The 15,320-nt window shown below is 37.2% G+C and overlaps 2 protein-coding genes across 2 annotated transcripts in view; both read left to right on the plus strand.

Moving 5' to 3' along the window:
• LOC130053991 (chitotriosidase-1-like) overlaps nucleotides 1-8,509 on the plus strand; it is a 12,045-nt gene extending 3,536 nt beyond the window's left edge. The window contains exons 2-4 of the mRNA XM_056161956.1: nucleotides 1,777-1,963; nucleotides 4,245-4,497; nucleotides 4,675-8,509. Coding sequence (XP_056017931.1) covers nucleotides 1,777-1,963; nucleotides 4,245-4,497; nucleotides 4,675-4,803 — 569 coding nt within the window. The 3' untranslated portion in view covers nucleotides 4,804-8,509. The remainder of the gene's footprint in view (nucleotides 1-1,776; nucleotides 1,964-4,244; nucleotides 4,498-4,674) is intronic.
• The window catches only part of LOC125667914 (uncharacterized), a 179,568-nt gene extending 165,086 nt beyond the window's left edge, over nucleotides 1-14,482 (plus strand). The window contains exons 41-46 of the mRNA XM_056161948.1: nucleotides 6,410-6,595; nucleotides 7,013-7,141; nucleotides 7,238-7,547; nucleotides 7,781-7,996; nucleotides 13,634-14,104; nucleotides 14,259-14,482. Coding sequence (XP_056017923.1) covers nucleotides 6,410-6,595; nucleotides 7,013-7,141; nucleotides 7,238-7,547; nucleotides 7,781-7,996; nucleotides 13,634-14,104; nucleotides 14,259-14,431 — 1,485 coding nt within the window. The 3' untranslated portion in view covers nucleotides 14,432-14,482. The remainder of the gene's footprint in view (nucleotides 1-6,409; nucleotides 6,596-7,012; nucleotides 7,142-7,237; nucleotides 7,548-7,780; nucleotides 7,997-13,633; nucleotides 14,105-14,258) is intronic.
• Nucleotides 14,483-15,320: the final 838 nt, after the last annotated feature.

Here is a 15,320-nt window from a genome sequence, read left to right on the forward strand (position 1 = left end):
TTTTGAAGCGAGTGTTTAGTTTTTATCTGGGTCAGAGTTACATGTAGATCCATTTCTATATTTATGGTATCACAGAGTTCGGACCCAAAACGGGCTTAGCCCTTGTGGTATGAACAACGTACAAATTAGACCGATATCTGTAAGCATAGTAAAAATGTCCGTAATTCATTTTTATGTAATATTCCAATTCACACGTACGAGCAAAAGTTAATGATCTAAAGAACTGAATTCTATAAAAAGGACATAAATTTGCAAACATCACTGAAAAGGCCCATAAAACAACTATGACAGAAAGAAGTCACATTATCTGCCCAATGATATGTTGCATGGTGGACACGAATAATTGGCTTAGCGAAAATTGTCTCGACATTCATACTACGTGATGTTCGCATGTGGTGTTTAAATTTGACTTTTAAAGCACTTTCAAAAGTCAAGAAATTTCTGTAACCATCGGATAATCTACATGTACTTGTGCGACAGAGGTTAAGATGAATATATGATTTATCCCAAATATATATAAATTTCTACATGTACATGAGAAGAAAAAAATCTCTTGCTGTGACCTTCAATTCGACATTTAGATATTATATCGACGAAGTTTTATTCTTAAATAACAATAATGGTTTTCATTCATATGTCGATTCGATATATCCCTGTGAACTCGAAATAAAAGACACATCAATCGTCCACTTCTGCTTCATACTTAGATGTTTTATTGAAAATAGATATTAATGACAAACTAACAACTCGACTTTCTGACAAACAGGATTGTTTCAGCTTCTCCATCGTCAACTTACCATATTTATGTAGTAAAATTCCACTATCACCTGCATATGGTGTGTATATATCTCAACTGATTCGATACGCAAGAGCTTGTTCTGCGTATGATCAGTTTTTAAATCGTGACAGGCTTCTGACAAACAAGTTGATGGTATAGGGATTTCATCAGTCTCGTTTAAAGTCAGTATTTCGCAAATTTTATGGTCGTTATAACGATCTAGTTTGCCAATACAACCTATCATTGGATCAAATGTTGTCTGACATGTTTCATGCCGATTGTTAGGTCGTTCTTGGCACACTGATTTTAACTACGGATAAATCCGTTTACCTGATCAACATATAAGGCTCACGGCGGGTGTGACCGATCGACAGGGGATGCTTACTCCGCCTAGGCACCTGATCCCACCTCTAGTATATCGAGGGGTCCGTGTTTGCCCAACTTTCTATTTTGTATTCCTTGTAGGAGTTATGAGATTGATCACTGTTCGTTATCTTCACCTTTCATAATGAACCGGACATGTGTGATTTTATTACTGATTGAATTGTTATTTTGTATAATTTGTGATGTGGAAAGCAGTGGTAGTCGTATAGTTGTCTCTAAAACATGTTTTTAATTCTACCAATAAAAATCACGATGGTTTGTAATTATTCAAATTTCAAGATGATATATTTGCATAGTTTTCAAGAGTTCTTCACTTTGATTGAGTATCCACTTGAAAGAGTGTGCCTAAGGTTCATATAGGCATGTACATAGATAATGCATTTAATACATTTTTGTTAATAAAGGTCTATATACAGAAAACCTTGTCAAACAGAGCTTAAAATAAATGATTTATCCCAAAGTCGGTGCTGGGCGAGATAATCTGTCACGAGTTCAAATTCCAGCAGATATGACCGATACCCTCCATCACAGAGAATTCCTATATTCTTGCAGTGGTTTTTTAAGCACAGAAACATACAGAATTAAACAAACAATTCCAATTTCTTTCCATTCAGGTCGGGCGGAATACAAGCTGGTATGTTACTACACCAACTGGTCCCAGTACAGAAACGGTGTCGGCAAATTCTTCCCCAAGGACATTGACCCTCAACTGTGCACACACATCATCTATGCCTTCGGAAAATTGGTGGGGAACAAGATCACCAACTTTGAATGGAACGACAACGACGAATATACCAACTTGTAAGTGATCCTCTAACTTGTTATATCACACCCTATAGTACCCCTTGTTGTGGCAAATCGTTCTACATTTAGGCAATCCTCCGAGCTTCTGATCTCTCAACCCATGTTATTCGTCATGTGATCTCTCAACCCATGTTATTCGTCATCCTACCTGTATGGTGCTCTGTTCAGACCACTCGCTCCTTCGCGATTAGGACGAAGGAGCGAAACTACGTTGGAGAAGGAATTTATATATTCTGTATAGTGTTCAATAGTACATGTATCTGCAAACAACAGAAATCGTGTTTGTGCTCTGTTTCATATTCATATCGATGCCGTATGAATCACTGACTCTTAAAACGAAGTTGAAAACTCTTTAACAGTACATGCATGTAAGTTGGAGAAACTAGCTAGCTTTCTAATTTTAGTCTATTTTGTGATAAATTTTATAAAATTGTTCAATTTTTCAATTTGAAATAAAGTATGATTTCCCGAATATATCTCCAGATTACGGTATAGAAATTGCCACTTGTTTTTAGAAAAGCAAGCAACATCCCACATTCTTCCTGCATACATGTTGCTTCACAACTCGGCCAGCTATATATATGGTAATTGGAGTGTTTGTCAAATGAACCCCTTCCTTTTGAAATTTCTGGATCGGCCTATGTTGAACATGTATATATCGAAATTTCCTCACGCGGAGAAGCGATGGAGTAAAGGGAGTACGAAGGCGAGACTACGATATGAAGGCGAGACTACGATACGAAAGCGAGACTACGATACGAAGTCGAGACTACGAAAATGCGAAAACGAAGAAGTGATATTAGTATCACTCCATCGCCATCGTAGCTCCTTCACCATAACATTAAGAGGCGAGTGGTCTGAACAGAGCACCATATAGCTGTAAGTGATCCCTCAAGCTTTCATTCTACTCTCCTGTAAGTGGTCCCTAAACTTGTAATCTCTCCCTCATGCTACCTATTGTTATAGAAAATTAACGTTTTTATTTGTATCTTGGTACGGAGCGTAGATGTTCTGAGATTTCTAAAGGTAACTTGAAGTGCATAGAACGAAACCTATCGACACTGTTGTCTCGAAATTGTATATAGGTGACATTCAAACAGGTAGGGTCCAATAGCCCAGATGGAAATTCAATATTATGTCCAAAGTGGAATATTGCATGTAATGTGTAAGAGGTGTTATGCTTTGTATAAAATAAAATGTTATAGATGATAATTGAAAATCTTCATCTCAAATTCTAATTAGATATGAAATTACATTGTCAGCAGTGGACCTATACCTTTTTATTGTTCACACCGTTGAATGCCATGGAGGAACATAACAGTTTCTCTTCAACGGTTTCACTATTTTACTAGCTATTGAAATTGGACCATTTTTACCAGGGAAAATTCTTTGGTTACAAATCTCGGTTTTTAAAAAGAAAGATAAAAGAGAACATCAAATAGTTAAGAGAAAATAAAACAAATCACGGATTTTAAAGCAATTCTCTCACGAGAAAATATTAGCATTATGGAACAAAAAAAATCCAACATAAAAAGAAAATAATACTAATGAAATCCTTTCTGAAAGGACACTAGATCACAACATTTTTGATAGTAGTTTTAAAAAAAGGAAGAAAAATATGTTCCGGTGAAATTGAATAACTTTCGGACAGTGAAATCAATTTTCTACTTTGTCACTTAAAAGTGGTCGCGATAGCACAGTTTTTGAACGCTCGCCTCACAACCGGGAGGTTTTTTGTTTTTTATCCCGGCGCCCAGCCTTAGGGCGTTTAACATAGATGGTGACTGTTCCTTCACCAACGTCCGGCGTTGAGAAGTGGAAGTCACATATGACTTACAGTTGGTGTCTGACTTGGTGACGTCTATATGCGAGTGAAAAATTCTCGAATGAGGCGTAACAAAAACAAATAATTTCGTCGCTAATATCATGATTATGACACTCCGTACTTTTGACTTGAAGTCGAATTTGAAAGTAAATCACAGTCGTTTTTTTGATCAATAGAAACGATTACATCATACACACACACACACACACACACACAGATATATATATATATATATATATATATATATATATATATATATATATATTGCCTAGATGGTCGAGCGGTCTAGCGCGCTGGTTACATGCTGCTAGGAGATTTGGTTCCGCAGGTCGCGAGTTCAACCCCGGGTAGGGGCGGAAGTGGGTATCCAAATAAAGTGAAATTTTCTGTGCTTTATATATATATATATATATGGTTAGTTAGTTAGTTTAAAATTGTTTATTTTTTGAAAAGGTATGCACAGGTGAATGCTCATAAGCAGCAAAATCCTAAACTGAAAACATTGCTGGCAATGGGGGGATGGACAGCCGGAAGTCTGATTTACTCAAACATGGCGTCTACAGCGGAAAATCGGAAAGAGTTCATCGATTCTGCTATTGCATGGTTACGAAAATACGACTTTGATGGCCTCGATATGGATTGGGAATACCCAGCAAACCGGGATGGAAAACCTTATGATAAAGCGAACTTTGGTTATCTCTGCAAGGTAACAGAAGCAAGCATGGGATTATCTCCTTTGGCCTTTTTAATACTTTCAAATAGAACTTTTCATGATTGATCATGCACTGCTTACATTGTAACTAGGCTGTGTGTAAAAAATTATCTATGTGTTAATAATACAAAATTATACATCCTTACAAGTATCATGTTTTCAATATTTCAGGAGGCACGTGAAGCATTTGACAACGAAGCTGCTACCACGGGAAGGGAGCGGTTATTATTTGCAGCCGCTGTTGGCGCGGGACGAAGTGTAGTGGACACTGCTTATGACGTCCCAGTAATGGCACAGTAAGTTTAAAGTTTTTTCCGTACTGACATCCTTTGCTGGAGAGCACTTGTAAAACTTGGCAGATTCGAATCCAGCCTCGTACAAACTAACCAGGTGCTCTATCAACAAAGGTATCTGGATAGCTGCGATTGAACCCGGGTGACCGTTACATTCCTCCCTCCTTAAAGGTTTTCGTCCATGAAGACGTATCCATTTACCAGTCTCTCACCTGTCACTTCCATGGGCTGGTCTAAGTTTCCAAATGTCTATTTTGTGAATATCTGTCCGGAGGGAGGAGTGTGGTGGTCAGTAGGATTAGACCACCAGTGAGCAAATATCTCATTAATTTGTAATAGAGCGCTTGACCATAAAGTTAGATGGTTAGTCGGGTATGGTCGTCACTGAATAGATATCTTATTTGATAGAACACATTGATTTGAGATTCCGGGAACTCTTATCCTATATATCACACTTGCTTCTCTAACTATTACGTTTTAGTAAATACAGCCGTAAAGTATATTTTACTTGGTAAATTGTCATTTGATTTTACTATGGTATACAGCCAATGCATTTGTCTAATTGCACTAGTCTATTGCAATATCCTACAATTTACTCAAGTCTAGTGAAAAGTTGTTACATTATCGACTGTATGTCCAGTATGTATGTCTTAATTTTGTATTCTTTCTAGGATTGATGAGATTGCTCACTGTTTGTCATATTCACTTGTTCATTATCATTACATGTCTGATCATTTTTCTCTTATGTCAGATACTTGGACTTTATTTGTATAATGAGTTACGACCTGCATGGATCTTGGGAGTCATTCACTGGTCTACATACTGGACTCTACGCCTCGAACAATGATTCGGACAAAACTTTGAATGTTGTAAGTACCTATCAAGGTATGGTAAGGGTATTTCTTTTTACTACTGCAATCCTTTGAAACTACAAAGTACAGGTAAAACCCGTTTCGTGGCCTGTATATAATAACTTCTCTATCGCATAATTCTTGTCTTTTTGATTATGTTGTTGTCTTGGAAGTAATGAGAATCCGGATGGTGTTTGTTCTTGTATATACCTTTACGACGCATGCGTATGCAATAATTCTAGACCATTAGATACAGGATCTTGAGTATGGGTAGTGACAATTCTTAAAATTATTCATCAACATATAATGATACAAAGAGGTACAGTATTGTATGTCAGATGAAACTTTCAACATCTTACAAATTTCCTCCTGCTTGCCACAGCGAATGACATACATTGGTATATTCAGTACACCACGAACGGCCTCATAGTTATAGACAAAAAGGTGTAATCTCTTTTTCCGATCACAAATAAATAAACGATAAAAATGATAAAAATCCCTTCCTGCTCAAAGGCCGTAAGCGCCGAGCATAGGCCTACATTTTGCAGCCCTTTACTGGCAATGGTGACATCTTCATATGAGTGAAAGATTCTCGAGAGGGACGTTAAACAATATACAATCAATCACATCCTTAACTTTTTTATTTATCAAAAAACACGACCGTGGATTAATCTACATCTTGTATCGTACTTTTCAGTATGTGTTTTAAAACGCTGTCACATTGTTTGCATTAGTTTGTTTGAAAATCGTATATTTCTAAAGGCATCTGCAGCAGAATACTGGCATCAGAAAGGAGCACCTCGAGAGAAATTGATCATTGGGCTGGGAACCTATGGCAGAAGTTTCACCCTGTTGGACGCGTCTAACCACGGGGTCGGTGCTCCAGCATCGGACGCTGGAGCAGCAGGGCCGTACACAGGAGAAAAGGGCTTTCTCTCTTATTATGAGGTGCTTACATATATCACGATCATTTTATTATACATGTATATCACGTAAAGCAACTAATAATCATTTAGATATCTACCAATTTATCCTTGATTTTGAAGTTAAGTGAATACGCCATTTAACGTTGAAAGTTCGATAAATTCTTTATTCTTTAAACCCTATATAATTAACAGTGATCATTATGTACATGTATATATATTCATGCCTCTCTACAAAAATGGAATTAATTATATTTACAAGACTGCTCCATGCTCTGATTTTGTTTCGTTGACTTCGAAACTTTGGTCTGCTGTTTTGCGAAAACGTTCTCAAGAAAGAGCAAGTAAACAAAGTCTAAAATTCACCAACGAAGAATGAAAATCTAAGATAACATGCTACAAGAAGCTAAATCATCAATAATTGTTGTAAATATGCACGTAGATTTGTGAGATGCAGAAGAGTGGCCAAGGTACTACATACAGAGACCCAGTAGCCAAAGTTCCGTATTTTGTGAATCCAAGTACGAAACTGTGGGTTGGTTTTGACGACAAGACCAGTATCTATACAAAGGTGAGAGGTCTGCCTTTTTAAATCAATACTATTATTGAATTCATCACAAGAATTGCAATACTCTTAAATTTCTTTAAATGAAATGACAACTATTAGATCACAGATCTCATCGTCAAAGATGGCTATGGAGGAGCCATGACATGGGCCCTTCCGCTGGATGACTTTAAAGGTACAATCTGTGGGGATGGAAAATATCCACTGATTTCTTTGATGAAGAAGACACTGGAAGCAGCTGGTGGAGGAGGACCTGTGAACCCACCATCAACTAACCAACCTGTCACCAACGCCCCTACAACAGCTGGCCCTACTAATGCCCCTTCCACAGCAGGCCCTACCGTGGCACCGACAAACGGTCCTGTTACCACCCAGTCACCATTCGTAACCACCACAGGGGGAGGCGGATCAGGTATCTTCTACATACATTAATTTTCTTACTTATACGCGATGAAAACATAGAAGATTCCTGAAATTTGAAATGCAGACATTTAAATATTTCATGTATTATAAGACCGAGGTGTAATCATTGTTTCTATTATTCCTTCTATTTATCCTTACTTAAGTATGGTTCATATTTGCATGATATTATATGGGAATGTATTTTGCCTGCAATTTTGTATTATCTTCTCTTGGATATTATAGTGGATATCATTTGCGCAAGAAGTTCACATGGATTTGTGTTTCCCAATGTGTATGATTGTACAAGTTTTTATCAGTGTGTGTATGGAAAGGCTGTTAAAATGTCCTGTCAATCCGGTCTTTACTTCAATCCCACAACCGAGTCATGTGACTGGCCCTCAAATGTTAAATGTATCCAAATCACGACGACCACGCCCACGACACCCACACCTGCCACAGGTAAAACATGATTTCAATTGATATCAAACAATGTGAGGAAATAGTACAGAATTCCACCAGTAATATGTAAACAATGTGAGGAAATAGTACAGAATTCCACCAGTAATATGTAACAATGTAAGGGAATAGTACAGAATTCCACCAGTAATATGTAACAATGTCAGGGAATAGTACAGAATTCCACCAGTAATATGTAACAATGTAAGGGAATAGTACAGAATTCCACCAGTAATATGTAACAATGTCAGGGAATAGTACAGAATTCCACCAGTAATATAAATACAGAAGTGAATGTAATCATATTTCATTGCAATACGTTACAAATTTTGTTCTAGAGTTTTATACACAGTAAAAGCGGTATATGTAACAATGAATATTTATGTAGTTTTGAGTATACTGATATACTAATAGATGTAATTGTTTTTGTAGCACTAACAAAATCTCACAAAGTTTAATAACTAGATTAACAACATAACATCAAACTGACTTTCATTATAAATATTTGCAATTTCACGGGGGAAAAGATCATAAAATAGATAGTCCAAATACTAGCGTTTGCAAATTGTGCGCATTACGATTTGGACTTCATTGCAATTTTGGAGATACAAAAAAATCTATGTACTTCAAGGGATTGGTCCATCAACAGTGATCGCAATAAATTCCAACCCCAATTACTTATCCAACCCTAGTCCTAATCCATAGAATTAGTACTGAATAGTTATATAGACAATAACCCTAATCTACAGTGAATATTGCAGTTCGCCGACCCAAGACAGAGACAATGTAATAAAAGTAGTAACGGCAGAGCAACAGAGCTTCATTGCAATTTATGAGACACACAAAATATAAAGAGGCAATGCAACTATATGTAGAGCCTCTTAAATTGCGATCCACATTGTATACTGTGGGGTATGATAAAAGCTCCCTATCTGCAACAAGGCAAACGATTTCATTTATTTTTTTGTAAATATTACACTATTACAATTTGGTGCATCGTCACTTCTGGAGACCGATCCGGTCAAAAACATCACTCACTCAAAGACTTTATCTATTCATCTGAAATACTGATGTTTTAGAAGCACAGAAAATGATCGTGTTATTCAATGTATTGATTCATAACTTTGTGCCGCCCAGTGCATCTCCACAGAATGTAAACATTTTTACAAAACAATGACATACAATAACTAATTGAAATATTATGATTTAAAGTTTTCATTAAAGTCTTTTATTTCAGACAGATTATATTTTCATGTTTCTTTTTTACCATTAGCTTCACTTGCTGCCTTTTGCGAGCGATTTTTCTCAAATGCTATCATCGATTTTTGCGGATTTTACAGAGCTGATAGATATTCACTGAATTTGATAGCATACATTAAATTATTCATTGAGTCACTTCCGATTCGTATATATCTTCTCATTTCAAATTTTGGGAGACACTGTCCGTCGTTATTTTACAAAGGAACTCTAGAAGATATTGATATCAATGTAAAAATTTAAAAAAAAAAACCCAAATAGAATCGGGCATTGCAGATTGAATCAGAGTACTTTCAAATGTAGTTTTGATTTATTGCACGTCGCCGCACGCCAGGCCATAAGAAACAATTTAAAAAAATCTTTTCTCATTTCATCTTCTAGAACATGAGGTGTAGAAATTTCGCATATCAAATTTTCTCAGAAATTTCAATTTCTTTTCATTTTATATCAGGAAAAACGGACTAAAAGTACCTTACAAATATATCTTGAAAATTAATCGGAATAAATTTTATAATTGAAAAGAAAATTTTCTTCTATCACTGTATGTACTAGAAGATATTTCCACAGACACCTGAAGTATGGACACTACTACACTGTACCCTCCCCCGTCTCTGATTTTTTTTTTTGCAGCGATAATTTCAACGAAATATATGGATTCCCTATCTATCCCATCACAATTTCGATTTATATAATTGTTTCACGTTTTTTGTAAGCCTTAGAGATTTGCTGCTACCGGTATACTTTCATTATACTGCGGGTAGAAATTATTGCCGCAGAAAAAAACACAACAAAAAAACAGGCGGGTAGTAGTTTCCATACTTCAGGTGCCTGTGGATATTTCTAGTTTGTCATGATCACATTTCTGTTGAATAGTAAATAGATCTACTCGGTTTTTTTTACAATGATCTTTGCTGCAATCATCATCATTGAAAAGATTAAAAAAGATAACATTCTTATCATAAACCCTAACACAAATTATTGCGGTGTCCTATCTAAATTCTAGAATAAAGACCCGTATCATTACGACCAAATTATCCTATCATCCTGCTGATAAAGACACTCATGGATGCTCGATCTTTTCCTTTTTCTTCCTTTTTTTGCGAGAGGGGGTAAATTGATACCCACCTCACTTTAGATTTGGCACCTGTAATATGTTGGCGCTGATGAAAAATTTCACAATTTAATCATATTGCATCTGATCCCACCTATGGTATTTTCCGTGTTTGCGATTCCCATAATTTTGTATCTTTTATAGAATTTATGAGATTGATCACTTTTCGTTCATTAACAGCTAAATATCTGAGGAGGATTTAAATCCGGTTGGAAACCAGCAATCTAAATCGGGTATGAGAGAGAGAGGGGGGGGGGAGGGGGGCTTATAAGATTATTAAGTTCTGTCGGTATCTTTAAATTCTGGTCTTGGTTTTCCTTTTCTTTAGCTGTCTAAAACTTGCTGCTCTGATGCTGGTATATTACAACTCCAGTTATGTCGGCCAACTTCTTTAAACTTTGAGGTGAAGGATTATTCAATTTTGCATGTAATATTGTAAAACAAACCATTACCGTGTAAAAGTTCAACAAGATTTTGTTGCCTTGAAAGGCCTCGGATTTTGTTCCACGGCTTCCAATGGTCTTCACCCTCATCCTTACGACTGCTCTCAGTACTATAACTGCTGGGAGGGAGTTGGTGATCCAATTAAATGCCCGGATGGACAATTCTTCAGCACTGTGTACAGTGGGTGTGACTATTCCGATAGAGTGGAATGTAACCCAGGGGGAACAACTAGCGCACCACCAACCAATGCTCCCACCGACCCACTTACCTCCGGAAAACCGACACAACCACCCACGACACAGGGACCTGTTACTGAGGCACCAACGGGTAAAATATTTACAATCAGTAGAATACTTCTGTAGATGCTTTTCTATATATACATTGTAAATGAATTGTCAATAAGGTGTCTTCAAAATTAGACGAAACCGAATTTGCGGGAATTATTGGATGATTGCGACTCATAGCTAGATATTGTCTTTTTGAATTGCTCGGTGTAATTCATCTGAATACTTGCCAACTGCTGATTCGGGTGATAGTAAGTTTATAGTTTTTCTCGACTCAAACTATGACCTTTCGCTGTCATAAACCAGTCAATTCTATAGAAAAATGAATTATGTATTATTTTTATGTCAATTTTTACACGTTCGCATTGATATAAGCAATTCCATCACATTTCAAAATTAAGGATTATCTCCCTCATGCATAGCTCTTATCCTTGGACGAATTTGGCTCCACTTTTTTGGCACGCTGTTTTTGGCTATATTTAGCTCTAAAACTTCATAGTTATTTCGGATTTCAAACATTTCGGTTGAGCATCACTGAAGAGACATTATTTGTCGAAATGCGCATCTGGTGCATCAAAATTGGTACCGTATAAGTTTTACATACTGACATTTTCATTAATTTCCCCGTTATCCACAATTATAAAAACATTGTAATGGGCATACAGTTATACTCACATGGGAGTCTACGTCAGTTTCTATTGAAATTGTACGTAGTGTTTTCAAAACTAGTGAACAGAAGAAAATGATGGACAGCGAAAGAATAGTACAATAGTATGTTTTCCTATGCATACATGTATTATGTGAATTAGAACATATCATAAATGATGCATTATACATTAATTAATTTTACTCTTTCTCAACAGTCTGTAAATATGTAATTAAGATTTAAAATATTGCAGAGTCACTTACATACATGTGTGGTGGGCAAAGGATCTAATGTATAGCACATAAACGCATAAAAATAATAGTAAAAAAGTTAACATTACGCGATAGAGCGTTCGCTTCGTGACAGGGAGATTGTAGGTTTAGAGCGTTCGCTTCGTGACAAGGAGATTGTAGGTTTAGAGCGTTCGCTTCGTGACAGGGAGATTGTAGGTTCGAGCCCCGCGATAGAGCGTTCGCTTCGTGACAGGGAGATTGTAGGTTTAGAGCGTTCGCTTCGTGACAGGGAGATTGTAGGTTTAGAGCGTTCGCTTCGTGACAGGGAGATTGTAGGTTCGAGCCCCGCGATAGAGCGTTCGCTTCGTGACAGGGAGATTGTAGGTTCGAGCCCCGCGATAGAGCGTTCGCTTCGTGACAGGGAGATTGTAGGTTCGAGCCCCGTCTGGACTTCTCTGGCTCGATGTTGGGCTGGACCGTGCGGATTGTATGTACCAATGTATTTATGCTGGTAACATACTTATGATAAAGTGGTGTGCATTGCTGATTTTTGTATACAACATATATATTATCTATTATCATGGTCCATATCAAATATTATTTTACACAATAGCTACAGTCGTTATTATAAAGAGAAAAATAGCAGCTGTTGACGAACTTTCTAGACAGGCAACGTGATGTCGTCGAGCTGTCGCTTTGACATCAATTCGTAAACGTACATTCACCAGTGTGCTCTGGAAGCTGGAAATATCGTGTATTAAGTACTTCATTAAAAAAATTCTACATATTTTGGGACATCCTCTGGACCTTTAAGCGACAAATCCATGTCTTCCGGTCATAGTTTTATATTATACATGATCATTGTTGTTTTCCATTTAGTGTTCACGGTGTTCAGTACCCGTGTTCAGTACCCGTGTTCATTGTAAGCGTGAAAATCATTCCATTTGAAATTCGAACTTGAATATTTACCTGGGCTTTCGTATATTTCAATGCACCTTTACATCTATATATGCCAAATCTTCGTTCCAAGAAGCCACATTTCACTTCCCTGAAAAGATCACTGCCTCACGCACACGCGTACTCATCCCTGTGAAATTTCTTTTCATGTTAAATTTCTGGATCCCTTTTCTAGATTATAAACATTTCATTCTTTGTATTCCAGTTTCCTGTGAAAATGGCGGCAATGTTATGAAACATCCAACAGATTGCACTAAGTTCATTCAATGCGTTCATGGGGAACCTGTAGAAATGGACTGTCAATCAGGCCTGCATTTCTCAGTCACTGCCGGCACTTGTGACTGGCCAGTTAATGCGGGTTGTGAAAGATAGTTCTGGGTTTTGTTGTTAGGATTGTAATTTCATTATATAACGATCAAAAGATTAATAAATGGATTTAATCACTTGTGTTAATTGTTAATATTTCTGGGAAACAAGTATTTGCTGAAAAGTTCATTGGTAGCCTAAATATAGCTTGGATGTTTTCTTCTTGACTGTAAGTATGTTTGTTTACTAAATACGTTTACTAAAACCACGCAGTGTATCTTAACAATTAACACGTTTTAATATAGTTTATACATATTATTTGACAGTCTGAACGTAGACTCTAATCCCAATATATTCAATACATAGATAAATGCCATATGTTATGATATGATTGTTTTACAGACTTGTGTCCTTATGATGGGGCTATAAGAGACGCTCGTGATTGTTCTCGGTACTATCTCTGCTGGGATGGAGTTATCATAAGGTTATCTAAGAAATGTCCTACTGGAGAGCTGTTCAGTAACACATATAAAGTCTGTGATCGTGCAGATAAGGTTAACTGTAATGACAGTCCATCATCTACTGCATCTCCAACAACAAAAGGACCATCAACAACAAAACAACCATCAACAACAAAACAACCATCAACAACAAAACAATCATCAACAACAAAAGAACCATCAACAACAAAACAACCAACTACAACAACAAAACCAACAACAACAACAACAACAAAACAACCAACTACAACAAAACAACCATCAACAACAAAACCAACAACAACAACCAAGGCAACGACTGCCCCCTCTACTGCATCGCCGACAACTCAGAAACCAATCACTGTGGCTCCCTCTACACAAGCACCTGTACCAGGTAATTGAACAATTGGGAAATGTCAGCAATATCATTTCATTACACTGCACTTCGGTGTATCGTCAGCTTATATGTATATACTGAATATACTACTGCCTATCGTTAACTACTAGTGTTGTGTATTATATTAATTACTTTTTATATCAATTTGTAGAGAACCCGTGCATTAATGGTGGTAGCGCTCAACTTCATCCCTATCCTCCCGACTGCACTAAATACATTCAATGTGTGCATGGGTTTCCAATCACCAGGCCATGTAACTATCCACTACATTTCTCCCTGGCGTTTCGCACCTGTACTTGGTCATATCTAGCTAATTGTCAGTAGACTTTATGAATGTGACATACATTTTGATTAATAAAGTTACAGTCAAATAATGATTAGTGTAGTTGTTTACTTGCGTTTTTACAGGAATGGTGAAGAGATTAACTTATGCCATGATGAAAATGGCCGTGATAAGTGAAAGTGCAGACAGTATTACAATTTCCAGTCACTTGGAGCTATAACTTCAATTTAAGAATTCGGTATTTGATATTGCCCATTCTATATAATTGCTTAATTGTTGCAATTCACACAGTGCCAGGGCCCAGGTAAATTTCGAGTAAAATATAATACTAGTAGGCATTTGCAGGCGGAAGCTCCTATTACATTTGCTTTGATAACCATTTACGTCACAGCCCCTCACTGTGGTATTCATAAACCAAGGGCATGTAACTCGCTTATTGATTTGGTTCCCTAGTTTGGAAACGGATGAATGAGCGAGTACACATAAACACAGAATGAGCACGGGGTCCTGAAAGTATACTATAAAAACAATTTCTCAAGTCTTTCCGGCAAGCTCGGGAAAGGAAATTGTTTTTCCGCTTGACGGGAAGGCGCTAGAATGTCCGAAAGGCGAATATTTGATTTCTGACCTGAATTGTTATCACATTGTCAGTGGCATTCTTTTCCATGAAAGGTGAAGATAACGAACAGTGATCAATTTCATAAATCCCACAAGCAATACAAAATAGAGAGTTTGGCACACACGGACCCCTGGACACACCAGAGGCGGGACCAGGCGCCCAGGAGGAGCAAGCACCCCTGTCGACCGGTCACACCCGCCGTGAGCCCTATATCTTGATCAGGTAAGCGGAGTTATATCGGTAGTCAAAATTAGTGTGCCAAGAACAGCCTAACAATCGGTATGAAACAAGTCAGACAGCATTTGACCCAA

The sequence above is a fragment of the Ostrea edulis genome, chromosome 4 (genome assembly GCF_947568905.1).
Source record: "Ostrea edulis chromosome 4, xbOstEdul1.1, whole genome shotgun sequence".
Classification (NCBI taxonomy): Eukaryota; Metazoa; Mollusca; class Bivalvia; order Ostreida; family Ostreidae; genus Ostrea; species Ostrea edulis.